Raw genomic sequence first — 27,591 nt, forward strand, 5'->3', positions numbered from 1 at the left:
AAGCCAGGACACACTTTTGTCATACTTTGTCAGGCATTAATCATGTAGAGGAAATCTGTCGACTAATTGAACAAAAATATAAATGCATTACCTTCGTGTTTGCTCCAATTTTTCACGAGTTGAAATCAAAGATCTAAGACTTCTTCTATGTACACAAAAGGTTCACAAACTTGTTTAAATCTGTGATAGTGAGCACTTCTCCTTTACCGAGATCATCCATCCACCTGACAGGTGTTGCATATCAAGATGCTGATTAGACAGCATGATTATTGCACAGGTGTGCCTTTAGCTGGACACAATAAAAGGCCACTCTAAACTGAAACTCAGGAACGATTAGTGTAAACGTGTCATCTGTCCAAACCAGAATCACTGAGATAGGGACGTGTCATTAGGTCAAAGTTTAATGGTGTTGTCATGAACTGCATCATGTAACACAATATGATGAATGAAAACAGCAAGAACATTTCAGTTTGCACCTTTGTAACATTTCTATTATTAAATCGGACACCTAAAAGTAACACTCCATACGTAGAACATACTGAATCTTCTGGTTTTAATTTTGCTATAATATTCCTGATGCAGACTTCCCAATGAGACTGCTTGTGTAGAACAGCACACCGGTAAAGGTATCGGCTTAAGGGAATTATTGTGCTGGAATATTGTAAATAGATTTCTTTCTCAAGATTTTGACATGCATGTCCTATGGCAATAGCTGCACCTACAAACTTGCATAATGTTGGAGTCACTTACATCAACTGTGGATAATTCAATTTTTTATTTCATTTTTAGCCCTACAGGGACCAAAGCTGCTGTATAAGGAAGACGATGATGATGAATATATTTCTTAAATAGAATGTTAGAGTACAAGTACAGTCAAACAGTAGTATGTATTACAGTACAAGTACAGTCAAACATCCTGTCTGAGAGGAGCATTTCAAAAAAGCCCTTGCGGTCTTGTTTCCGTTGAAAGTCCTTAGTACAGATTTGATGGCAATATCTGACTCGTATCTCAGTTTATTATAAACGCCACACATTACAGTTAACGGAAAAGACAGACTAGACCAGGAACTCTCCCTGAAAGGAAAAATCCTGAAATCTGGAATATTTTGTTTGGGCCGCAGACATGAATATCCATACTCTGTGCATACTTGTAGTGAATGATTTGGTCTATGTAATGAGGTCCTCCCATCATATGCCCTGGATGAGCTCTGCTTTTGGAAAACCATCCTCATCACTGTCTACAGTCAACCGTCGACATTGTGCAGTGACCCTCTTTTCATTGCCATAGTCTTGTGGAAATGTCTGTAGTCGATATTGTGTTGCCGTGGACAGCTGCACACGGCGCCTCCATCGTCATGAGATAAAGTCTCTTCTGTAAGATGCCCTGGACGGGGGCAAAAATAAATGAATTGTCCAACTGACATAAGTCATTGTTGATTTCACTGTTGTAGGGCAAAGACTCTAGGGCTGCAGATAAGACTGTTGCCATGGTCCTGAAGGAGATACCAAGTAAGGCGTCATCAGAAGGGAAGCCCCTCCTCACAGTGACTACCAAGGTGGGCAGAACCATTTCAGCCTCCCCCACACTCCCTTGCCCCCTTTGCCTCCAAGTTAAGCATTCTCCTATATTGGTCTTAGCAGCAAAGATGTGACTGCCCACTAGCTGACCTCCACTGGTTAGTAACACACTGCATCTTCTGACTGGATTTATCAGGAGCATTTCCAGCTGCTCTGTGGGGTTATACAACCCTCCTGTCACATCGCTACACTTACACAAACATTAACTAATGATCTCAGAGCAGCCTCACATAACACATTACTTTTTATCTTTTCAAAATTAGCCTCTGAAAGACTCGCAGCGCTCCTTGAGTCGAGATTTATTGTGGACTGAGTACGAATGGGGGATAAACCAGAGGCTCACGTGCAATTTATCGCCTTCTATTGACCAGGTTAAAATATAGCCTTCGGGTTTTATCCTTATTTACTTTTAACTTTTTTAAGCTCCGTGCACATTTCTTAGCCACCGTTTCCTTTTATTCATCACCTCCTCAACCTCCCCTTCTTCAAAGTTCTGACAAGATTATGTGCTGCACAACCTCCCGGAACAGCAACATCTGAGACATCTCTTGGACTCAAGCCATAGTAGGATGATTAGCTGATGTTTTTCTAGATGACTCCTTAAAATAGTTGCAAACAACAAGCTGAGGTGTTTTGCACTGAAGAGGAGCAAAATGGTCAAATGCAGCAGGGAGCAATATTAGGAAAGCATCTAAACCTATAATTGGGGTTTGAATGTAACCTCCTGATGCATTTATGTGCTTGAATGTGGCTGACCTCCTGTCTCTATTTTCTGAATGACTTAATGAGGCAAATACAATGGAATCTTTGCCTCAATCCGAATCTTGAAAATTGGCCCCAACGGCAATCACACAGTGATTTTCAACACATCTACAATGATCATAGTCTGCGTAGCAGTTTCCTCCTTTGCATGGCAAGCAGAGGTGAAGAGCCACATCCTCATTCCACAGTCACAACTCATCTGTCTGCTCAAAATCAGTGAAATTAACAGTTTCACCATTTAGATAGGACCGACAGGAAATATAGTTCATTCTGAAAGATGCTAAAATCTCTGTGAGAATGTACTTGCAAAAAAATTATAGATAGATAGAGAGTACTTTATTAATCCCTTGGGAAGGCTCCCTCTGGGAAATTAGGGTTCCGGCAGCATCATTGAGCACAGAGTATCGAAGTAGAGAATATAAAATATACAGCAAAATAAAAATAAATGAAAGTACACATGCAACCTTAGCAATAAATGAATATGAATGTGACTATTTACAGTTGGGTTGTATGTGGTTATGGCTATTAGCTATTAGCTATTGCTCCTTCCCAAGCATCATTTATCTAACAGGCTCATAATGACAATGGAAACACGTCAATGTGGAAACGTGTTTGCCATCATATCTTGAAAAAGATACTGCAAGGCTAACATTTGTTGTATACATTTGAAATCATAATGATAATGATAATGGGTTGGAAGTTACTGAGGCAATAAGATAAACATATATATATATATATACGCAGCAGCTGCTGCCAAGCTTCTGACACACACAGAAATGACCACACCAGTCCTTTGTGCCCTTGTAAAATGTACAAATGAACAATTAACAGCATGCTATCGAAGCCTCTAATGATCTGGCTCCCTCTATGAACCTAATTAACTATTATGCATTGTCCCAGAGCCCAAAGTCAACAGATGAATAATATAAAATTTGATCCAAGTAGTTGAAATACTTGAATTGGACCTTAAAATATATATACTGTATACACAAAGGTCAGTTTCTTGGTACTGTTAACACAGCTAGCCAGAGACACCATATAATTTTCCCGGCGACTACAAACAGACAGTGTAAAAGGGAAAAGCGTTTTTGGTGTGGTAAATAATAACTGGCTGGACTGATGCTGCTATTTTTATTTGATGAATGACAACCTCCTCTTTCTCTGCCCAGGCTGAGTCTATCAGAAAATGTGTAATTATTCCGTAGATTTTCTATTAAAAATGAATGAATCATTGAATTAAGGCAGCAGCAGCCTTTTGAGATTATTTATTTCTTCTTCAAAGTCCATTGGAGTTATTTCCAGGGTTTTTTTGTAGCCAAGAATAAACAATGTATTTGCCTCTGACTTGACTCCAGAGTAAAGTACTCAATGATGGCCTAGCCTTCACACAGACTCATTTACACATTCCTTACGAGTATAAATCACTAAATAAATGTGACCTCAAAAACAACCCCTGTGTATTCTCATCCTGTGATTTGTCACTCTTGTCCAAAATTAGGGGGGAAAGCATGGGTGGCAGCAGCAGAGGATGTAATCAGGTTACTTCACACTGTGAGACTTCCCTTGAACCAAAGCTTTGTTTTAAACACTAATTACCTGTGCTGGGTCAGCATTCTTGCATTGCAGCATAAACTCTCACTCCACAAAGTAATGACCCCTTCTTCTGGATATAACTTTTATACTTCTTTTTTTTTCAAAGATTTGCCTGCAGCAAAAGTTTGTGCTTCTTTCTTTTGTGTGGGGAATGTGAAACCTTACACCAAAGTAAGTGTCATCTTCTTCCCTGTCTCCTCATTTCAACTATCTCTCTGCTAGATTCCTCAAGCTTCATTCATAACACTATCATGTCGTCACATTTGTCTGTCTGGCTCGACCTTAATTACATTTAGCAGGATGTCAGAGCTTTCAGATTTGACCTCCAAATAAAAAGTAACAACATCTGGGATGAGTTGCTCTCAGCTGCTTTGTCTGCGAATGATAAAATAACATAAAATATAGAGCCAGATATTTATATTTATAATTAGTTAGACTGAATGCAAACAGGGCCGAGATAGAGTGTTCCTGTTTCAAACACAAACGCCACTTCCCAGCATGACACACCCCTGGAAACACCCTGTCGCACATTTCACAATGTGTGTGACAGATGGTAGGATTGGATCAGCTGATAAGCTATCGTCATAAACACAACATTTGTTGGTACCTGAAGTCACGGTCATCTTCCCCTGCAAAGGATGGGCGTCATCATCCAGGCAAGGAAGGAGGAATGGATGGATGAATGGATGGATGGATGGATGGATGGGTCAAGCTATGTACTCACCAATACTGAGGTGAGGATTCAACTTCATGGTCATTTGAAAAGAGGCAGCTTCTGGAAATCGTATCTATCACATTATACTGACATTATACTTGTTTCTACCATATACATATCATTGAAGGTAGAGAGACGACAACAAAATGTGTTCGCGTCTACATCAATTGTGCAACCTCAAGCAAAAGGAAGCATTTCCACATCAATATTTTTCCATGTATTTATTTTTAGAATAATGAGGCAAAGGGGGAGAAAATGGCTCATATCAAGCATATTGCAGGTTGTGTACAAACATTCTTGGCTGGTAACTAATCGATTAGCGCCCTTCATTTATTCTGATTACAAGCACAGCTTGGAGTGCAACAATAGCAAATGTCACATTTTCTGTCACCAGTACTAGAAACATGCTGCATGGGAAGAGGGGGAAAAAAACTGTTTTCACCTCCAAGCTATGGAGCATTGGTTGATTTCTCACAGCGAGCTGCACCAGGAGGACCAAGGCTTCAGGGTGCTGATAATATACTGGAAATTTTATTTGCTATTCTGCAGCTGCACTGGCAGGTCTACAAATGCATCACAAGCAGGGAGATTCCCATTTTCATAGTGTGGAAGGTGAGATAAGCAATAATGGCCTTAATGGGCTTTTTTGGACACATCATTGTGTTTCTCTCAGTAGGTGCACCACAGTAGCCTGATCATCTTCATGACTTCTCGAATGTACTATTCATTCAGATATCAGGTTCAATGTTTTTTATAGCATTTTAACTGCTTAGTATGAGTATTTTGTGCATTATATAAATACCGGGATGTACTAGAGTAGCAAGAACATAAAACAGCACTCACGCTCACATTCACACCTAAGGTCAATTAAGAATACAGCTCCCAATAATACAAGTATATTTTACAGGAAGAAGAGTGATGAGTACTGAGATGATTGAGTATGTGCACATGCTGCTAACACATATTGGCAATGAACTGGTGACTTGGCAGTACGGTGACGCAGTGGGTAGCGCTGTTGCCTGACAGTAAGAAGGTTCTGGGTTTGATTCCTTCCTGTGCAGCATTTGTATCTTCTCCCATTGTCTGCATGGGTCATCCCGGGCTTTCACACTGATGTTATCCACAGATTTTAACTAGAATTTCTTGCATCATTGAAACAAGCAGCTGATATACACACTCCGATGCCGTCTGAAATCCAATACTCATAAGCTGATTATTTCACTGAAATAGGTTATGATAACAAATATTCCATTTTAACACTGAAACCCCCATTTTACGGATCCAAAAATCTGTTAAAATAACTCATAACTCAACTTAATCAACTCAGAATCACATGAACTCCGAATTTTTCTGCTTGTCATTCCAGCTGGTGAGTGAGCAACAAGAGAGCCGCCCGCTTCTAAGTCCTTCCATTGACGATTTCCTTTGTGAGACCAAGTGTGATGGACTTTCCCGCCCAGTGACCTCCAACACAGCTGGTACAGTGCAATAGTATTTCTACTGGCAAAATGCTCTGCCAACTGATAACAGGCACACATACGTAGGTAAAATCATCACGCCACTGCCTGAAATATAAGTGTAGACTTACCCTGTAATAAGGAGGTAAAGGTCACTTGCACTGCAATGTAGTTAACATGTATTTATACGGCCATCGATAGTAACGCAGAGTAATTTATCTGATGACTACCTGCAGTTCAGACTTCTGCTATAACTAGTTTGATTTGATGTGACCACATTTATGAATGGCTGCCTGCACAAAATTCACTTTGCAACAATCTGCCTTGCATAATAAACATGTATCCACTTTCAGTGCTTAATTTAAAAGGGATCAGCAACGGAAATCCAATCATTGGAAGACCAATTCTAATGGAGGATATGTTCTGTTTAGTTTAATAACAATAGACCAGTCAACAATTTAAAAGTATTTAAATTATATTTACATTTTTTTATTTAGTATATTTTTGATTTCTTTGGCAAAAGTCGGGTTTACTGAGAGCATATCGAGTTACATTTCAGTAAAGGCAATAACACATTTAGCATTTCTCGGTAAAACGACACTTGATTTTTAGTACAGTTCACTGTTGTGTAAATTTGTAATCCAATTAGTTCTCGTAATTTTAGATGAGAAAATGCATCATTGCTATAAACAGCATACTGACATTGTCAACACAGCAATGGCTGAAATTTGCAAATCATCTTGGTGAAAGTAGGTGCTGACAGATTGAATGGGCTTAGTTTAACAGATGCCAAGTGCCATCTTGTTTTCCACATGGACGAGGCCTTGATCACTGAGCTGCACCATCTTCTGACTGATGGTTTGCAGAGCCAGATTGCACAGCTGACATGTGTCATCTCCTAAGGGGCCGCTAACTGTGCTCGTTCAGCTGGGCATAGTATGGGGGGACTGTTGTGGGAATTTTGCCACCTACTGCCTCCACAATGCCTTCCGCTGTTCCAACTGACAGTGATGTTTGACTAAAATAATCAATTAAGGATTTCAGATATTTGAAGAAAAACAAAACTGTTGGATTTGTCTTTGTGAAAAGATGTGAAGGTTTTGCATGAATCCTTTCTTAAGGGAGTTTTCACATTCTCTGCATATTTAATTGAGTTTCATCCAGATGCTCTGATTGCCTGCCTCCTTTTAAACGCATACAGGTGAAGAGTGTTTTATGTTTGTGTGATTCAGCGTCTGCTCTCTCGCTGTGGTGGAATGTTAAAGACTCCAGCACTGAGTAACACTGAATAGGAATGAGCGAGTAAAGAAAGTCAGTGATGAATGTTAATTACCTGCTAATAATATGCTAATCCAAACCAGATCTACACCGGGTCTTGTTCTCTCTTGCACAAACTGTTAATTTTGTCTAATTTTGAGGTTTGATAACATCTTATTTTTTTGGTAATCATAACATAAGTTAGTTATATCGTTGTTGTACCAGTTTCAGATTATTGCTATTCACATTGTACATCTATTTAAATGATTATATTTAATCAAGAAAAGTCTGAACTCAGCAGATCCGCCAGCCCCTCGGCTGGCTGCCCCTACTGAGACCTCGGATTGCTGACAGAATGCTCAACAGCACGGTGCCGCTCCCTCTCGTGTCTGCTCATTAACAGATGAAGGCTGAAAGCCATTTAGTCAAGAGGAGGCTCTCATCAACCCCCACCCGTCACCTCCCATGCATAACCCCCCCCCCCCCCCCCCGCCCCACGACTGTTCATGACTGTGTGATGTTTCTTGAATCTGTTCCGATAAAAATCATTGTTAAATACAAATACTGCTCATTCACCTACAGTTATTCGTTGTGCTCTTGTTCTCAGCCGTGACTGTCATCTCCTCCGCCATCATTTTCACAAGCCTGAATAGTCCCCTCCCCTCCCTTTGTGTCCATTATTCCACCCTCAACTGATATCCTGATCTGATTTGAGTATTCATTGTGTACTACATTTTGACATACTCATGAGTGTAAACACACTAATACACTCAAACTGAAGTTAAGTAGGGATGCATATTTGCTAGTTCAAAGACAGACTCAACAGTGGAAGGCCAATGACAAATGTGCCCCCCCCCACCTTGTTTCAATATGAGGCTTAAGAGTTTTACAACTTGTGGGTTTCTAGACATCGTAAAAGTACTAAAGTAACAGTAATAGTAATAAAGCCATTCATTTATTCATCTTCCCAGCTTGCTATGGGCAGAGGCAGGGTACACCCCAAATGCGTCGCCAGCACATCGCCGGGCCACACAGAGACAGACAACCATTCACACACATTCTTACACTACGGACAATCTGGGGTAGCCAATTCTCACCTAAATGGTGGGAAACCTCAAAACATGTTTTGAGAGGACTGAAGAACCCAGAGAAAACCCACGCGGACACGGGGAGAACATTCAAATGCCGCACAGATAGGACTCGAACCCGGTACCTTCTTGCTCAATTAAATGTTCAATGCTCACATTGGTATGCTCGCTATTAGTCCATTGATCGCAGGCCAACTCATTATCTGCTGAATAACAATATAACGCATCAGATCAAATATAGAGTACAAACACTTGTTTTCTCATCATCTCAAGAAGGCTTGAGGGTAGCAAAACATTTTTGACATCATTGCCTTTTCATGAGAAGGTTGTCTTTCCTTTTTGATGCTGAAAACCATTCAGACATGAGTGTGTCTCCCTTAATTTGTAATTGCACTTGTCAGCTAAAGAGCACAAGACATAGAAGACAAGCATATTCTGATTATTTCATCAAACAGCGGAATGTTACGTATCGGTAGGTTGGAGTTTACGCTGCACCAAAGACAGGAAGTCTGTGGAAATGCGTATAGAAACTTTGTGGGTTGCTCCAATTAGACAAATCAAGGGTCTAATGAACAAGCTAATTTATTTTTTAGTATTAATAGAGACTACTTTACAGTGTATAATAATAAATATACTCAGTGATGAATTGCTTTAACCCTTACAGTTCTGTCTTCATCACTGGACCTGCTGGATCTCAGTGAACCTGGCGACAAAAGGAAAGACAGCAAAGACGGGAAGAGTTCTCTCTCGTTCCGGGGCAACAGCCAGAAGAACAACACTCACAAGAAGAGGACGGAAGAGACGGAGCTGATCCAGGTGGACATTGAACAGACTGGAACAAGCATGAGATCCCCAGAAAGAGCTTCACTAGACTCAGGTAGACCATGAGCCACATGCATAACATTTGGTTCTGCTTCTGGGCAGTGTAGCACACTAACCAACGGTTCCTTGCCCCCACCTGTCCACGATAATATCTCCATCTAGCAGGTGGCATATTTAATTAACTTCCACTAAACCCATCCCTCACATAACCCACCATCCCACAGGGAGCAGGCCTCAAACATGTCAAAGAAAGTCCAAAGAAGGATCGAGCCAATTTACTGTAATGAAAAGGATTGTCTTAAAAAAATGTTACGTGGAAATTGCCAATTACTGTCGTATTCTGCAATTGAAAAGGTTAATGTGTGTGTGTGTATGTGTCTATATATATTTAAACCCTATATATAAAATTATTATTATTAATGCGGGATTAAAATAATTTTTTTTCATTCTTTTGCTTTCTTACGAAGCTTAAAAATAGCCGCATTTCTCATGTCTTGAAAGGTGAATTTTGAGCGACTTTTTAATTTGCTCAAAGTTCAGGATTTTTTGTAACACACCATTTCAGACAGCTTTGTGATCTTAACTCTTCCAAGGAGTGGGAATGAGCTGCTTGGGGGAGGTTTGCACTCTCCATGTGCTTTTCTAGTGTTACAATTTTTTGATTATTTTTTCTGCTGACAACTGTTACCAATGGTTTACCCCTAGATAAATGGGAAGAGCTGAATCCCAATCCTGAGAGGAACAGCAACAGAAAATGGAAGTTGGAGAGACGGCGTTCTTCTAAAAATTCTTCGAATGAGTTTCTGTGGTGGGTGTGCTCCTTTCCAGTTATTAGGACGACATTGATTTTGTTTTCAGTGACAAATAAATCACACCTACATCGGACACTTCCACACCTCCCCGTTTACATCCTATGCCCAATGGATGGTCTGGATCACATTGTGAATCTAGTGTTGTTAACTGCTGGTTACCATTTCTGGGGGTATACATCTCATAACACATGTCACTTTACCGGTACTCAATTTACATCACACAAGCTTATTATGGGTGTTCCTGACAAAAGAAAATGTGAGACAGAATATTTATCTGAACATTGAATTCTATTCCACAACATTTTCTACAGCTTGTATTGCGGTTGTTTATTGTCTGATTGGATTTAAAGTCAGCAATATTCCCTAACCTTGAAAAATTGGCTAACAGATCCTGTGTGTATCCATTCATAATACTGTTCCTCCTACATTCTGAAAATAATCTTGACATATTTCATCCCTATAAAGCTGAGTCTGCATCACACAAACCTCGCTCCTCTCTTCTCCTCTTCTTTAGGTCCATAGACTGTAAAAGCCAATTAGAGCCTTCAAATAAGAACTCCTCGGAAGGAAATGCCAAAGTCGAGCCAGAGTCTGCCCTAGCATCTCAAGTAAGTGCACAGCATACGGCATCTTATGAATGCCGTATTCATCATGTCTGCAGTGTCTGTGTTCCACACATCTCTTCTGGTGGTTAAGCCTTCATAATCGTTTCATGATTATTGATTTATTATGAATGGATTAGCCCATATTGGTCATCTTGCAACTTAGTAGTTGTTAATAGATGATAATGTAGCCTGAATGCTAACATTTCTAATAAGAGAATACGCTGTTGTGTGATTGTGTACCCATCGGTTTGTCCTAATGCCTACAATTCTTCTATTTCAGCTCAACAGACAGTATATTAGTGGAAGACATGTAAGCCGCCCTATATGCATCCTTTCATGTAACATTGAAAGACTTCTACATTTGCACCAGGAAAAAAAGCATCACTCCATCTCATAAAATCTGGCCAAAGAAGACAAAAAAAAACCCACTGCATTGAAGCCAAAAGGCACCTTTTAGGAAATCCGTACTGTTGGGAGTGAAATTGCTCATTTGTGGTGCTACGAGGTCCAAATGTCAAGTGCTTTCCTCCTGAGTTGATGTCTTTATGTAGGCCTGCATAAGGTCTCTTGTTTCCAGATGCCATTATTTGATTAATAGCTGATGCATTATTCAGCAGCCTCACTCTGAGCCCATTAGTGCTGATCTCCTCAAGTAGGTTAAACATACATCACCTTTTCTGTACGCTTATAAATAATAGATTTGGGATAAAAGATAACTTTTTGAGATGGAGGAAGTGTTTGCAACATAAACAAGACTGCATTTGTATTGTTTAGGTGTTATGTCGTAGCTGACTGATACAGGAAATAATTAGTTTAGTGTCACAATTGGACCCTTATGGCTAATGTGGAATCATGGCACTGCAATCTAATAATGGAAAACGTATGCGTGTAATTGGTTGAGCAATCTGCTGGTTGGTAACTAAGAAGCAATATATCGTATTGATATTGCATGTGCAGATACAGGAGAATGGGGAAGAGGGTTGAGGGGGTTGAAACTGAGATGGGGCCGGATGAGGAGCGTGGAAAGTCAGATGAGGGGTGGGGCGAGATGCTGACAGGAGTGATTCTGCTGGCCTTCCTAAGCATGTCAGAGGCTTTGTCAAGGCTGATATTTACCCAATCCTGAGAAAACAGAGACGGCTGACCCTGCACACTCTCTCTGTTCTCCCTGCGGCTGATTTGTGATGCGTGTGTGTGTGTGTGTGGTGTGGTACACTATGGATTCTTGTGTGCACATGTATCTATGATGCGGGGTGTGCTGTGTGTGTAACAGGCTCGTCTGAGCAAGGAGCAGCGGTGGGGCAGCACCCTCCTGTCCAGACATCAGTCCCTGGAGGAGGAGTTTGAGCGAGCCAAGGCTGCTGTCGAGGTAAGCAGAGCGCTGCTTAGCGCCTGATATCTGTCACCTGACAGGAGCAGGCTCCACTGCCGGCTTCTACCAAGATCTGTGCACCGCCCATGTCAGCTCAAAGGTTCTTAGATGAAGCAAGCCTTAGCCCTACTTGTGCAAGTCACTGTGCTTGGCCTTTTTAGTTAACCACAAACTCTTAACTATTGTCGTCTGTGAAGTGTGCTCCCTTCTAAAATGTAACCATCATTTTTGAGAGCACTGCAGATAAAGTTTAAATCTCACCGTTATCTGTCCTGAGTTAGGGTGAGGGTTATGGTGAGTCTCCCTCGCCTCCTCCTGACCTCGGAGAGGCTCGTGACTGCCGTTGCTACAGAAAGGTTTGGACAGAAAAGCACCAGTTACATGTGCCAAGAGTGACTAGGTTATTGCTGCTCCAGCATATTGAAATGTGTTTCCTTTATAATTTTGTCAAAAAGAGAATTTTTTAACATTAGTATAGGAACTGCTGTGACTACATCTACCTGGAGTCCTGCTGATTGACGTTTGACTCATTCAGTCCTTTTACTTCCATGTCAAATTGTCCCTAACATGTGTCATGCTGTGCCCCCCCCCCCCTCCCCCCCTCCCCACTGCGGTCCCGGCAGATAGTTTAAAAGTGCATGCGAAATTCACACACTAAAGTTCATTTCATGATCCTCAGCTGGCTGTCACCAGAAAAGTAAATGGGTCAGTTATTTTGCAGCCAGACGTCAGATGCCACGGGCACAGGGGACGATGGCGCTACAGTAATTAGATATGGGTTTACCTTTTCATGGCATTTTGACACGCTGCCTGTGTTGAGTTGTGAAATATGGGTGACGTTTCCATGCTATTATGGAGGGTGAGGCTGGGCTATGATTATGACATGGAAAATTATTGGAAACTTAATGCGGCGTTGAGAAAAATGCATTTTTGCTTGAAAATAAAAGGCCCTTCATCTCTTTGAAGTGTCTGGGAACATGTAAGTAATTGTTTCAGTTCAGATCTTCGTTATTATTTAATGAGTTGGATATTTTTTGTTTGTCTTGCCATATTAGTATTGAGTTACATCCTCCACATATAGTTATAGCAGGGAAGTGACAGCCACAGGGCAGGTTAGTGACGAGCTTTTTAGATGCTCCTGAACACGCTTGGAGCATTGATTGGTAACGTTAACTTCGATCGAGCAGCCTGAGAGCTCATGTCCACTGTGGAGGAGCTCTGATGAAAGTAGTCTGCCAGTTTGGCTTCAGCTGCCTGTGTTAAATCCCACAATCAGATCATTTCTCTTTAAGTAGCTGTGCATATGCATGCTCATTTGTACTTATAAGCATGTTAAATCAGCACACTGCCTTTCTGCCAATACATTCAATTGGATGAAGCAGCAAACTGCAAGAAAATTAGGGCCCGCTGAGGGAGTAGACAAGGAATATAATCCATTTTACCAAGCTGAGGAGAAAATGTAGGTTTTATTGCTTTACAAATAAAAAAAATCCTTGAAAGGAAGGATAAAATGGCAAAAGGCTAGGAAAAGGAACTCGGCTTTGAATTAATTTACAAAGAGGCCGATGAAGAGATAATTTCAGCGTAGGTAAGTGATTGTCCATGTCTCATGAGAATATGGCCGTTACTCTGAGCTGACAATGCAATACATTTATTAAAGAGCCAGTGAAACAGCTGCAGGGTAAATTATTGCTTCAAGGAACAGTGTTTTTGTGTTAGGACATGACAAAGCACTTGCATGGAGGCAGTAAAGACATGACTGTGTGGCATCTTGTTTGATTGAATACACATCTATGCAGGTTCACTTTTATCTTGCAATACATTCTTTCTGTGGCAGTTCTGTTTTAGTGAAAAATTGCCACGGCGCCACAGTTGTCAAGAAGTTGGCCGTGCCGGCTTGTGAAAAGGCCCCCAGACCTGCTGGAAAGATGCAGATAGGGTTTTAATAGGGGGTAGCTAAATGAGAAATGTGCTCTTGACTCCCTCAACAGCTTCCATCCAGTGTGCCCTTAAGCAGACCACAGGATAAACCTTTCTCCACAGGCATTGCAAGGTTTCAAATGTGAGAATAGCGGTGTCCTTGGCATCTACCAAAAGGCTGCAAGCATATATATTAAAATGTAATCGAATTATCCCAACTAGGAAGTTCATTTAGTCAGTGATGCAGACAGGAGTGAGCACAACATAGTAACAATGATGAAAATATAGCAAGAAATATTATAAACCTCAAAAAGCAATGGAATCGGAGAAAAGTTACTCTTCTTCCTCTCTGTGTGTGAAAGTCTCCTGTTTTAGCTCAAAGCAAGAGCTTTATGGCTGCTTTAAACTAACTGTATACAGGCCAACATTTATCTTTCTGCTATAATTCATGTGGAAATTCTTTCATAACAGAATATTCATTTTTTGTTCGTGTCTAAATCTTTGAGCAAAAGAGTACATTCTGTCATGATTAAGTTTTTCCTGGTCAGTTTGCAAGTTACTATTTATGTTAAATTAACTCTTTGCTCCATTCATTTTCAAGAGCATTATTTTCTGTCTTCGCTGACCTATCATCAATTACTACCTTGCAACTTATTTTCCTGGCAGAGAAGATTTATTTCCACTTCATATATTACTTGACTACTACTGAAATCACACTAATTGGATTCTACAGGCAAACAAATATAAATATAAACTTATCTACAATTGGCTGACACCAGCCGCAGAGGCTGTTTGTATGCTCTATAGGAGCTATGATTATCTATGCTGAAAATAATGTATTCCTGAAGTTAGTAATGAATCCCCAGCCCACCTCCAGTCCAGTTTCCAAAAACACCACTGATACATATTTGGCAGCAGGAAATACTCTGGATTCAATCCATTTCAAATAATATGCTATTAGAGCTTGTGAAATTATAGCACTGATACACAGTTAATTACTTTTCTATGTATTTGCCTTGTTCCACGTAATTAAACCACAAATATCAGTGTAAAAATACACAATTTTTCACAGTATAGCAAAGAAATATGATGGAATTTCCTATAAATGAAAAATGTTTATGAATCTGTACTCCATTTCAGTTCTATAAGAAATGTTTTTCAGCAGCAGTGCAGTCGGGGGGGGTTGAAAAATCACTGTCAGACACACAAATAATGAGATGATTGACAGGCCACAGGCCACAGTGCACATACACACCCACAGCATGAAGAGAAATAATGAAAAGGTCAGTAGAGTGTATTTTGTAAATATAACATGAGAATAATGAGAATACATTTAAAGATTGTGTGTGCAACACTGGACAAATGAGTTTGCTGCAGGGCTGATAGTTGGACATTTACCTATGGAATGTACTTACAATAAACAAAATCTTATGTATTTGTACTTTACCTGTTTATTACTTTTTCCTGACACAAGTTCTTCTTCCTGATCTCCAAACATTCTCTCAATAAACTGTCAATTAAAAATGTTTATGCATCCGTACTCCATTCCAGTTCTATAAGCAATGTTTTTCTAATCATGACCCTGCATCATCATCATCATCAACAATTTAAAGTCTCTTGAACCACAATTTACGAAGATATGAGTCATCCAAATCCAGCGACTCACTTGAAAAAAATTTTAGGCATCATGAAGCAATAAATTTGCAGTCACAATTAGCAGCCAGCATAGCCGGCTTGTATTTTACTAGAACAATTACATCACCAGCTCTCGTGTAAGGATGTCTGTAGAGAACCTCCTCTTCACACAGCTGAAAGTAGGAACTCACCTTGAGGCAATTTGTCTGAGAATCTGCAGCCTACAATTACTTTCCACCTCTCATCGTCAGGGACTATGCTGTGGCCTCCGTGCCAATCACAAGCCTCTCGGATGTGGAGATGAAAAGGCCTTTCGCACTGACGCACACTCATTCTTACAATATTTTGACCCTGCAGCTTGATGTGGTGGCTCGACCACACACTTCACACACAGCGCTGGCATGTTTTGTCATGTTTTGATGTTCTGCCTATGGAGGATTTATTGAGTTACACGAGATAGATTTGCTCTCTTGGGCATCATTCCTCCCTGGAAACGCCAGTTCACTGGTGCAATGCTGTGTTGTGTTATTCGGATGCCATTTGGTCAAGACAAAAAGATGTTTTGACCAAATGGTGGCACTATATTAAAAGAAGGAAGTTACAACAACGTCAATGGTGCTTATCAAATTTCATGGCAATCCATTCGACATTTCTTAGACATATTGATAAATAATTAAGAATCAAGTAAATATTTCTATTTGCTGAATTCAGTTGAATTTGCACCAGGAATCACACATAACATAACCTTTTGGGAACCAGAGTTGTAAATTTGTTTAAGGGGGGTGGGACTCAAATTATCTGTTAGGAAATGTTTATGGAATAGAAAGTAAAACATAGATGGGTTATTATGAAGTCAGATTTAGACCAAAGACTAATGACAAGACAAAACTGCTTTAAAGCTTGGCAGAGAAAACTTGTGACATGAGCTGCCAAATCACAGTTTGATTCAAGGCAGATGATGATGATGATGATGAAGATGTCTCCTGTGGCTGGTTTGGCTGTGTCTGTGCACAGCCAAACATCAGCTCACGATTGAATTAGACCATAGTTTTGACTGTAGTAAAGAAAGAATCACCTCATCAATTTATTTCAAGTACCTTTAATCTTCTTTCTGTGACAAATATTTGGAGTGATTCTACTTTTAGCTGCCCTGCTGAAGTGGGAAAAAAAACCTTTGGTTGGTTTTAGCAGCAGCTTTCAAACGTACTGCTCGTTTCATCACAGTCCTCCATATTTGGACTGCAGGGAATGAGGCTTGACAGATAATATTAATTTCATATTAACAGAAAAATACGAGTAGATGTGGTTATTTTTAAACACTTAAAATGTCACTTGCCTAATACTCAAAGAAATGGTTAACATTGATTTCTTTGTTTGAAGTGAGTGAGAATTTAAACAGAAACATTTCAACATTTCAAAAGACCTCTTGGTTTATTTGAAAGCAGGAGTAGGTTATAATCCTGTGTACTGAATGTCCATGGTTGGGCCACCTATTCCGTCTTTCCATCTGATGCCTAAATTGCTGGGATCTAAACTGTAGAGACAGATGCCACATTTTCAAGTAATGCATTGATTGAAGAGCTGTTTTACTGTGCATTAATCAATCATTCTTTCCCCCCCCCCCCCCCCCCCTCCCCTTTGTCCCATTCTCTCACTCTTACGTCTGAAGTCCGATACTGAGTTCTGGGATAAGATGCAGGCTGAGTGGGAGGAGCTTGCTCGGCGGAACTGGTTGACGGAAAACGATCTGGCGCAGATTCCCTCCAGCGTCTCTCCGCATGAAAAGGTCACTACCATTAAAGATTAATCAGACGCAGAGATATTCAGACGTGGATGGGCAGTCTCTGTGAAGCCTAAAATGTACACATGTGTAGAGTTACAATATAAATGTATAAATGTGTAAAATACAGTCAATTATTTGAGAAAACCATTTTTGCAAAGCCTTTTCACACTACTCAGCCCAGCTGAAAGGATTTAACTAGACTGTAATTCATTTAACCCTGTAAATCCTCAAGGAGAGCGTTTTAGGGTTTTGGGAGTTCATTGGAAACAACCAGACGTTAGTAGTGAGCCTTAATGGTGTTGTTGCTTCTGACCATCAAGGTCGTTAGCTCAGATCTGCTTCAATGTTATGTCAACGAAACACTGCCGATAAAACAGCTGCAGTTATCTAGTGCACACGTTACACCTGAGATGCACATTTAGTAGTTTGAATTAAGGCACATAAACCTATAAATTATTTTTTTCTCTCACAACCTCTGCTGTTATAGCAGCTTTAAAAATCCCACTGTCAGTCAACCTTTAGCAGCTTCACCATTTATGATATAAATAGATGTCGGTGGGCTTCAGAGGACGGCGTATATGAAGATATATCAGCAGTGAAATAAGCAGATCGAAAGACTGTCTTAAATAAGGAAATCATATAATATCAGGGTTCTGGGCTTGATGATTGATCCCACAGCCGAGCTCTCTTAGGAAGGATGCCTCAATGTCACGACGCTCGGCAGCAGTCAGCACACCCGGGTCATCACACTTTGAAAAATGCAAAGTTTAACATTTAAAGAGAAAGCAAACAGATGAAGCCCCGCCCGTGCTTGACGTGATAGGGAAGGATTACCAGCGCACAGGGCGGTTGTTCTGGCTTGCATGTGAATGTGGAGAATTGAAGCTGGACTGAAACCATGCCCCTTTTTTGCTGACAGGGTTACTACTTCCACACAGATAATCCTTATAAGGACTTGCCCAACGCATTTGAAGAGGGACTAAAGAAGTCTCGAGAGGGCGACTTGCCAAATGCTGTGCTTTTGCTTGAAGGAGCTGTCCTGCAGGACCCTCATGATTCAGAGGTGAATTTATTCTTGGTCCACACAATCACACACGTTGTCACACAGATGTGATTTTTTTTTTTTTTTTCTTAGGTAATTTCTTTCAACTGTTCACAGCTGGGGTTGTGTTTTCAAAAGAGACTGAGCCTTTAAAACTTGCAGTGCTGTACCAGTCAACCTGACTGGAGTACTGGTTGTGACTTCATTTCGTACAGCAGAAGAATGCCTCACTGCCAAAAGTCTGTGTGAAGCTAATTTAGACAGTGATTTCCTGAAGAGGGCATTTCGATTTTTTATTTTTTTTTACTGGAGCAAAAATGCTCAACTTGCTCCTACTCTTGATGAGAATCCCCTTTTGCTCAGTGAGCTGAATAATGGCTCATCACACAGGTTTATCCTCCTTTTGTGTCGTCGCCCCCCCCCGTTTCAATAGGAGTGACCACTTTGCAAGTTCAAGGAGGAAAAATGTCATACAAAGTACTCTCAGAACCGCCTGGAATATACAGAAATGTGCCAGTTGTTCAGAAGAGAGGATTATCACACGGTGTACGGAACTAATACGATTTCAAAATTCCTCTTAGGACTCTTAGTGGCTTATTGCCCCACTGTGAAGACCTCTGAATCAATCGGAAAAACGTTCAGCGCTCGTTTCAAACTGGGGGACAAAAACACACCACTGGACAGCTCCATACGGCTACATATGGAGCTGTCCAGTGCTGATCCTGAAAGTGACGTCTTTTCCGCGGCATTGACTCGGGCAATGTTCTTTATCTTACCCACTTCGGTTGGTTTTTTGGTTTGCTCATGTCCATGACAAGACAAGGTGGTGGCTTTTTGGTTTTGCTTTGATTTTGTATCGATTACCTTTGTTCCTGCGTGATGATTGCATTTGAATGGAACTTTTCCACATTATTAGATGTGTTAATTTATTCCCATCACAAACTTTGGTTCATACTTATGATTTTTCTCATTTACAGTATCACTTTATCTCTAACAATTTTTAAGTTACAACCTTTTCAAAAAGTGACATCAAAATGTAATATTTTATTGTACACATTTTTTACTGTGTTACGGTTTACATTTGGCCTGCGGAGGGCAAACATAATGAGAAAATGAGTTTGACACCCCTGCTTTACAGACTAAAAATAAAAACGAGTAATCTCCTAATCTCCTTTTTGGGGAGATGTAGTATCACGTCTGCCATCTTATGCTGATCAAGGGGTGCTTTACTTTTGTGCCTTCGTCTTGATGACTAAACAGAGATCAACCTCAGTGCAAAGGAAGTTTTTACCTCCTATTTTGGTCAAAATGTCTGAAGCGCTGGCATTGCTGACTGCCAGTGCTGGAGCCCACTCATTGTACCTGACTGATGCTCCATCTATGGACTCCAGGTTTCACCTCCTGTTTCCTGTTACTTGTATTTTGTTTTCCTGCAGGCGTGGCAGGTGTTGGGAACCACACAGGCTGAAAATGAGAATGAGCAGGCTGCAATTGTATCCCTCCAGAGGTAAGCAGGTAAAAAAATCAAAAGTCACTCTCAGACTCGGTGGAGCCGGGGGGGGGGGGGGGGGGGGGGGGCTGTTTCTGCTCAGGACACCATATGTGTGTAGAAGAAGAACTGAAGTCCAGTGTGTGACATTTGCCTCAGAGCTTTCAATGAACCTTTTGGCAGCAGATTATTCTGCAAAACAGCAAAATTTCCATGTAAAGATTTGTTCTTGTCTGGAGAAAAATGGTGTCACCCTTTTACTTCACCAGCCAGAAAATGGACGCTAATGTTCCATGATTTTCATCCCTAAGATAGAGACACCCCAAATGACGTTGCACAGAGCTGTGGAATGAAGACAGTCCTCAATGAGATGTGGCCCAATTTCATGCCTCAAACCACTGAAGACTGCACCTACACAAACCACTTTATTTTACCAAAAACACTTCCCCAAATACTTTATTATTAGTACTATTCTAGTATAGTATTAGCATTACTGGAAAGAAATGTATTTCAGTTTTTACACCCTGTACACAGTGCATCTTGTGGGGCAGGGTGGGATGGGATGTGGGCACTTGGGGGGGATTAACCTCTTGCACAGTAAGTGCAGCCTTGCATGCATTGGGTTTATGTAATCTTCACCTAGATCCCTTAAAAGTGAGGGATTGAAATAATATTCTTAGTCTGAGATTATGGGGTTGTTAAGGAAGTTGGCACATCAACAGTAGCAAATCTGTCTTGAAAATTAACTTGCTGCAAGCTAAATCGTGTTTTGGCTTCTCCTCGAGTCTCTTCACTAATCCAACAACATTTTGTTAATCTGGCATCATTTCTCCTGTTTTCACTGGCAGAGGTCAGCGTAGCTCTTAGTAGCAGTAGCTCCAGTGACATAACCGATGATGCAGGCACATCTTCCATCTCTAGCTTTGGGACATTTATCAAAGGAATTGTTTCCCTGAATGCAAATCTAAAGTAAACCCTTTGGCTCTGGTGCTGAGGGCAGCATGCAAAGCTGGAGAGGTGCCACCCTCACACCCTGACACAGAAATCTTCAGACTCGGCCTGACGCTCCCTTTGTGAAATCTGTCCCAGTTCATGCCACACACCTTACACAGTCTCTTCCTCCTGGTCTCCACCCAGGTGTTTGGAGATCCACCCAAACAACCTCCCAGCACTCATGGCCCTGGCGGTCAGCCTGACCAACACTGGAATGCGAAACGATGCCTGTGACGCTCTGCTCCGCTGGTTGCAACACAATCCGAAGTACAAGCACCTGTTGAAGGGCAAGCCTCACCTGATGGGATCGCCCAACTCACAACGCAGGATGTCTCACGTGGCGAATATGGGCAGACATGAAAGGTGGAATATTCAGACTGAAAAGACAAATGTCTGATGTTAGAGAAGAGGGCTATATATAATTACAATGAGAGTAACACAGCTTTTATTACACTAATCAATATCTGGAACAGCAGGTGATGATAGTGATGTCAAAGGTCTTAAGAAGTAAATACTTTGTGGCTAACTCTAGTTTTAAACCAGCTATTGAAACCATATATCTGATGGCTCAGAGTCATTGATTAGTTGACAAATATATGGGAAGCATGATCTTCAGAATTTTATTTTACTTTACTTAAACTGTCATTACTCTGTCAGGGAAGCAAAAACCAGCCACAGATGGCATTGGTATAATTTCACTTGCTGTATATCCATCTGGTCAAATTATTCTTAGTTCTGCGGAGGGCAGACCATCCAAGTTATCTCCAGCCAGAAAAAGGAAGCTATTGGGTACATCAGATTGAAAAGGCTTAATTGTGCTCCCAAGTTGAAGCAGCTCTTCATCATGTAGACCTCCAATCCATTTAGTATCTGTTTACCACTGTTTACCCCATTCCTCGCTTTGTACGCTCCGAGTTGCCTCCCACTCACTTTCTCTCTCTCTCGCATTTATCTTTGTAATGAAAGGCCTCCTGGAAAGTAAATGACAGGATGAAGGACAAGCCCTACTTTTGCTAAGGAACAAATTATTACTGAAGCAGTTCATCCATTCTCAAGTTGTGCATCTCGCTGCTTTAGGGGGATGTGGAGCTCTTGCATAAGGATGTAAAGGAGTAATAATCTTTGAATTGGACCGATCCAGGCTAATGTAAAAATAGCAAATATATACACAATATTTCAATAGGTTTTCTCATTTCAATAGAAAAAGGGCAAATATTCTAAGCCATCGAGATACTTTCTGTCTCAACCAGTCAACATAAACTAAATACAACTGGCCTTTCTTATACTCAAATCAGTTTACACATTGCCTTCTTTATATATTGCTCCTTCACACTCCTGCCAATCTCCCTCTATGAATAAAGGCTTGCATGGCATGCAGGACATCGTGGTACAGCGATCTTTAGACGAGCTCGCGCTGCAGCCTCTAGGCGCGCTAATCCTCGTGTATGCGCCCACAGCTCCCTGCAACCAGAGGTCAAGGAGCTCTTCCTGGAAGCGGTTCAGCACAACTCTGACGACATCGACCCAGATTTGCAAACGGGCCTAGGGGTGCTCTATAACCTCAGTGGCGAGTTCAACAAAGCTGTGGACGCCTTCAATACAGCCCTGTCAGTGCGGCCAGAGGTTGGAGCCAAACACACACACATGCACACAAGGAAATGTGTAGATTAGAGATTGCAGGCTACGGTGATACCATCGCTTATTAAATTAAGTATTGTAAAGCTGTAATATTTAAAGGTTCACTGTTTAATTCAAGCCTCATTTAGGCAAATCTTCTAAATTACATTTAAAAAGAAGAAAAATCCGAATAATGAGTTAAACTAGAGAGAGAAATACTTTTTTTAACACTTCATCTTTCTGCCAGTTGTTTTTAAACTTTTAAAACACTTTTAAAACCTTTGGCCTGGATGACACCTCAGTGACCTTTAAGAAAGTCACTGAGGTGTATTTAGGATTTAATATTTTACACCAGCAGTGACTGTCTCACATGTAACAGACTGCAAAAACCTGAAACACATCAACTTCAAAAGGCTTTTCTTTGACTTCCATACTTGTCCTTCAAACCTTCCTGTTAATGCCATATATCAATAGCATTAAACGGAGGAAACACCTTCTAATCCTAGCGTCGGTCTGCTTCCTGGGCATTAATTATTGGAATAATCATCAGAGTGCTGGGTCACAGTAGACCATAGCTTTTTGGAAATAGGTTTGAAGAAACAGAAAATTAAGAACACTTTGAAATTTGCATCTCCTGGCCTTTCCTATTACTAACTGTAAACAAGCTAGAGTTCTAATGAGCTTTTTGATGTTGAGACCTTCATAATGTTAAACTGAGAGCTCAGTTCTGTTTGCATAACAAAACTTTTATTTTTCCCCTTTTTTTACAAATGTAAAACCATTTTTTTTTTTTAAAAAAGAAAGCTGCTATAAAATATATTAAAGATTCCTCTAACTACAGAGTTCATAATGATAAATTCACTTTCTTAAATGCCTAATCTGAAATCCAGGGAACTCCTGGATCGTATCACTGCAGTCGACGGGTGAGAGGGGGCGTACACCCTGCACAAGCCGCCAGTCATACAGAACATGCAAACTGAACTGAACCTGTGACTTTCTTGCTGTGAGGCAACAGCTCCACCCACTGCGCCACCGTGCTTTAAAAAAAAAAATCTACACAGTGAATGGATTTGGCCTTTGAGAAGCACATTCTGCACCTAATCTGATCTGCTTAAAGAAACATTCACACAAACACAAAGCAAAAGCCTTTAAACCATGATCATTCAGACACAACATGTATGTAAACACACAGCAGACAGTTAGTCCTCCAGTTTGTACACAAGAGATACGGAGCCACATAGTCATCGATGGAGAGCTCATGCAAACAGATGGAGTCAAACTGTCGTGGCAACGTGCGACGCAAGTTGCTGCCAAATCCACTGGTAGGAACACACATTCTCACTCCAGTTCAAGTGGACCAGTGTGAGAGTACACACTCGTTTAAAATTAGAAATGTGCTTTTATAGAGCAACACAACAGAGAAAATAAATAAATGCATGCAATTACAGGAGCAAACTTGATCCCCGCATCACCTTCATACAAATCAGTGTCTGCCCTCCGAGCACTGTCCCAAGGAACAATCCTCTGTTAAATCCAGCCTCCCCAATTTGACTTGGTAATAGCTGCTCCCCTGCTGAAAAACACCTCTGAACACAAAAAGACATTTACATTGTGCTGCCAGGCTTAAGCAAAGTCCAAGGACTCCTAGACTGTACCAGACCACGACCTCTGTGTGTATCCGTCTACCTGCAGGTGAGGAAGGACAGCAAGGACATTCTGTATGATGCAACGCTGTTCTCCTTCCATTACCTGGATTGATTACTTCACAGCATGGCGCTGTGGACCACCTCCTTATTTCTTTGTGAACAAAAACTTGACCATATTTTTCATGCTGTCACTGCAGATGCAAGACTCTTTTTCCCCTGCACTTATTGGTTTCATGTAGAAACTATAGAAACTGTAGAAGAAAAAAATCACATTATCAAAGCTGGCAGCATGTGACGACACACTTCAGATAACTTCACTGTAACTGTGTAACAAATATCACTTTTACTCTCTCCAAGGACTACCTGTTGTGGAACCGACTTGGGGCCACGCTGGCGAATGGGGACCGCAGTGAGGAGGCGGTGGAGGCCTACACGCGAGCCTTGGAGCTGCAGCCAGGGTTTATTAGGTCACGCTACAACCTGGGGATTAGCTGCATTAACCTGGGGGCACACAGGTGAGTGACCTGGGGCAAAATATCTACTCACCACAAGACGAACATTTGTTAAAACTGTGGCCATAATGATTGCTTCTGTCCTTCATGTTCACATATTTTTTTATTTAATTCCAAGTTCTTGTCTTTTAATCCAGGGTCCTTGATCTTTTTGTGTTGAAGCAGTTTTGAAGGCTTCATTTTATGCAGAGCGGACTTGGTGCATGAGTCACCTGTTATAAACCTGTATTTCAAGGCTGACTCCTGGTATTGTCTGTCAAAAGAAGCATTCTTTTCGTGGAGGTTGTCGGCTCCTCTTCTTCCTCCTCAGTTGGCCTTTTCCCCTTAGTAAAGTAGGTCTGTAAAGACGTTTGTTTTTCACTCATTTTCGCCAGTTTGCAGGCTTAATATTTTCAGTAACGTATCACATCACAAGATTCACAGGCAATTGTTCTGTTGGAGAAAAGATGGTTAATTTTCAAAATAAAACACCTGTTAGGCTCCAATACTCACAAAAATACAATGGAAATGATGTTCTTCCTATGCATGCCGGTACCAAATGCCTCACGGACTGGTACTGGTGCATGGCCCGGTGATTAGGGGCCCCTGCTCTAGAGCAATGCATGATATCCTTCTAACCCTACAAGCTAACGCACTGTCTGCAGTGACTCCATAATTTCTCCCTCCTTTAAATGCAGATTCAATCAGGCTGTAAGAGGAAGCCTAATCAGTTCAAATAATCACTGCTGGTCTGCCACAGCTTGCAAGTTCTGTACGTCTGATTCATATTATTCCTGCTTCCCTAGAGAGGCTGCCAGTAACTTCCTGACTGCCTTGAGCCTTCAGAGGAAAAGCCGGAGTCAGCAGCAGTCCCACCAGGTGATGTCTGGAAACATCTGGGCTGCACTGAGGATAGCTTTATCCATGATGGACCAGCCAGAACTCTTCCAGGCTGCAAATATTGGAGACCTGGATCTCCTCATGCGGGCATTCAACCTGGACGTTTGAGGAATGGAACTCACCTGCTCATAGATTTGTACGCAATATTCAAAAGCCTAAAGGGGGCCCATCGGAATGAGACAGTAGCGTAGGTTTTATCTTGTCAAAGGATTTTGCAGCATCAGACTTGTCACTTTTTTTTTTTTTTTGTTCGAGTTCCTCAGAACAGGTCTGATGACAGGTTCTACCAAGAGCTCGAAGTGACTGTTTTGTGATGGATCTCCACTGCAATTTGTGATTTCCCCGAAGAGCACAAGGACGGTCAAAGATTGTACGAGCAATGCCTTAGAGAACACATCAATTAAAAACTGACTCATCCAGTGGAACAGAGCTAAGCCAGGAGAAACAGGCAGACATTTTGAGTGTCAGACAGGAGCTCTCACATGCTTGCAAAGAAATGATGGGGAGGAGGAAAAAGGTTTCATTAGCCAATTATTTTCAAAGACTCAAGACTGCCTTTCCCTCCTGAATAATGGACTTAGTGAGCACTTTATTAAAACTGTAGCATATGACCTGGAAATCCAAATTCTGTTCCTGGCTTGTTTTCATCTTCTTTCATTGGAGTATAATGATACTGCATGAATAAGCATTTTTCATAAATGGACTCTTGTTTAAAATTTACATACTTTTTGAAGTTTTTCCTTTTGCATTTCAGACAATTAACTTCAACACAAGTGGAATGTGCTAGCCAGGTTGTAAAGCCTTACCCAAATGCATGTGAAAAATATTTATTTATACGATTTTTATGGTAACACAAAAACACTAAGCCATTTTAGACCGATTTAATTAAATAATTCTTAGCTTCTGAACTTGAAAGCTTTTCGAGCCACTAATATTTGTTTGTTCGGTTTATATTTTGGCTTCTACTTTTGTCTTTGTTCCCTTTATGCTGACTGGTCAGAGAAATACACACAAAAAAAGCCTTGTTAAAAGTTTATCATTTGAAAACTTTATTATAACCAGCTTCATCCTCAACTCCTGGGTTCATTGACGAAATGTGAGAGATGAGATTCTGATGGTTTGGGCAGAAGGGATGGGAGGAGGAGGAGGATGGAGCTGCCAGGGAAGAGGTGATGATGTGATGGACAGGGTGAGATGGAGGCAAATGATCTGTTGTGAAGAATCCCAAGTAGAGATGCTGAAAGTAAAAATATGAAGAGCACCTGGGATTGCTTTAGTAGCAATTATCTTCCTGACTGCATTCATCTCAGTAGAGTATAAAAGCATTAGAGGTTAAATATGTGTAGCTGTGAGCCAAAGCCTAAGAGAGCTTTTTTTTTTTTTCCTAAAGCAGCCATTTGTATCTTTGCTTTTATGGGCAGCAAAGCTAATTAAATTCTAATTAAACCATGTAGCCTCAGTGATCATGCACGATTCAAATATATATGCAAGCATTGGACAGAATGCTACACCTAAAAAAAAAAAAGAATAATTTTATCATTTAACCACCTACAAATTTGACCAATACAAAATGTTAAAATCGTGTACAGCAGAAGACATGATTGTAAGGAGCGAATTATTCCTGATCATTTACCTCAAAAGCAAAGCTTTTCCCTAAAACTGGCTTTTTGGGGAAGCCTGTTGCATTGATGTGTAAACTCACCCTGTGTACATCATGAATGCTTTATACCCTACTCTACTGTATAGCTCAGCATTTTGATGTTTAACACAAGAAGTAGGTTTTTATTCTCAGATCCTATGCAAAAGGTCATCATTTATGTTGCTATTCTGCATTGTCAGCTTGTCCCCATCTGCCTCAGCTGACCAAAAGGAAGCGTTGATTATGTGCTAGTAAAGAATGTTATCAGGGCAAAGCAGAGGCTAGTACCAGGGCCATTCATCTTCCAGTGTGTGCAGCTGTGATGCCATGGTCTGTCTGTTTCATTAGAGAACTGGAGAATTTAAAAAAAAAAAA

General features: G+C 40.9%; 1 protein-coding gene across 1 annotated transcript; it reads left to right on the forward strand.

Moving 5' to 3' along the window:
* Positions 1-1,442: 1,442 nt before the first annotated feature.
* On the forward strand, positions 1,443-25,685 carry pex5la (peroxisomal biogenesis factor 5-like a). Its single transcript, XM_068743109.1, has 14 exons — positions 1,443-1,556; positions 6,015-6,126; positions 9,115-9,324; positions 9,954-10,080; positions 10,599-10,692; positions 10,970-10,999; positions 11,963-12,058; positions 17,286-17,402; positions 18,319-18,462; positions 19,878-19,948; positions 21,068-21,286; positions 22,381-22,546; positions 24,544-24,701; positions 25,484-25,685. Exons 1-14 carry the CDS (start codon positions 1,488-1,490, stop codon positions 25,683-25,685), a joined length of 1,815 nt encoding a protein of 604 aa, XP_068599210.1. The 5' UTR covers positions 1,443-1,487.
* Positions 25,686-27,591: the final 1,906 nt, after the last annotated feature.

This window comes from Brachionichthys hirsutus, chromosome 9 (genome assembly GCF_040956055.1).
Source record: "Brachionichthys hirsutus isolate HB-005 chromosome 9, CSIRO-AGI_Bhir_v1, whole genome shotgun sequence".
Lineage (NCBI taxonomy): Eukaryota > Metazoa > Chordata > Actinopteri > Lophiiformes > Brachionichthyidae > Brachionichthys > Brachionichthys hirsutus.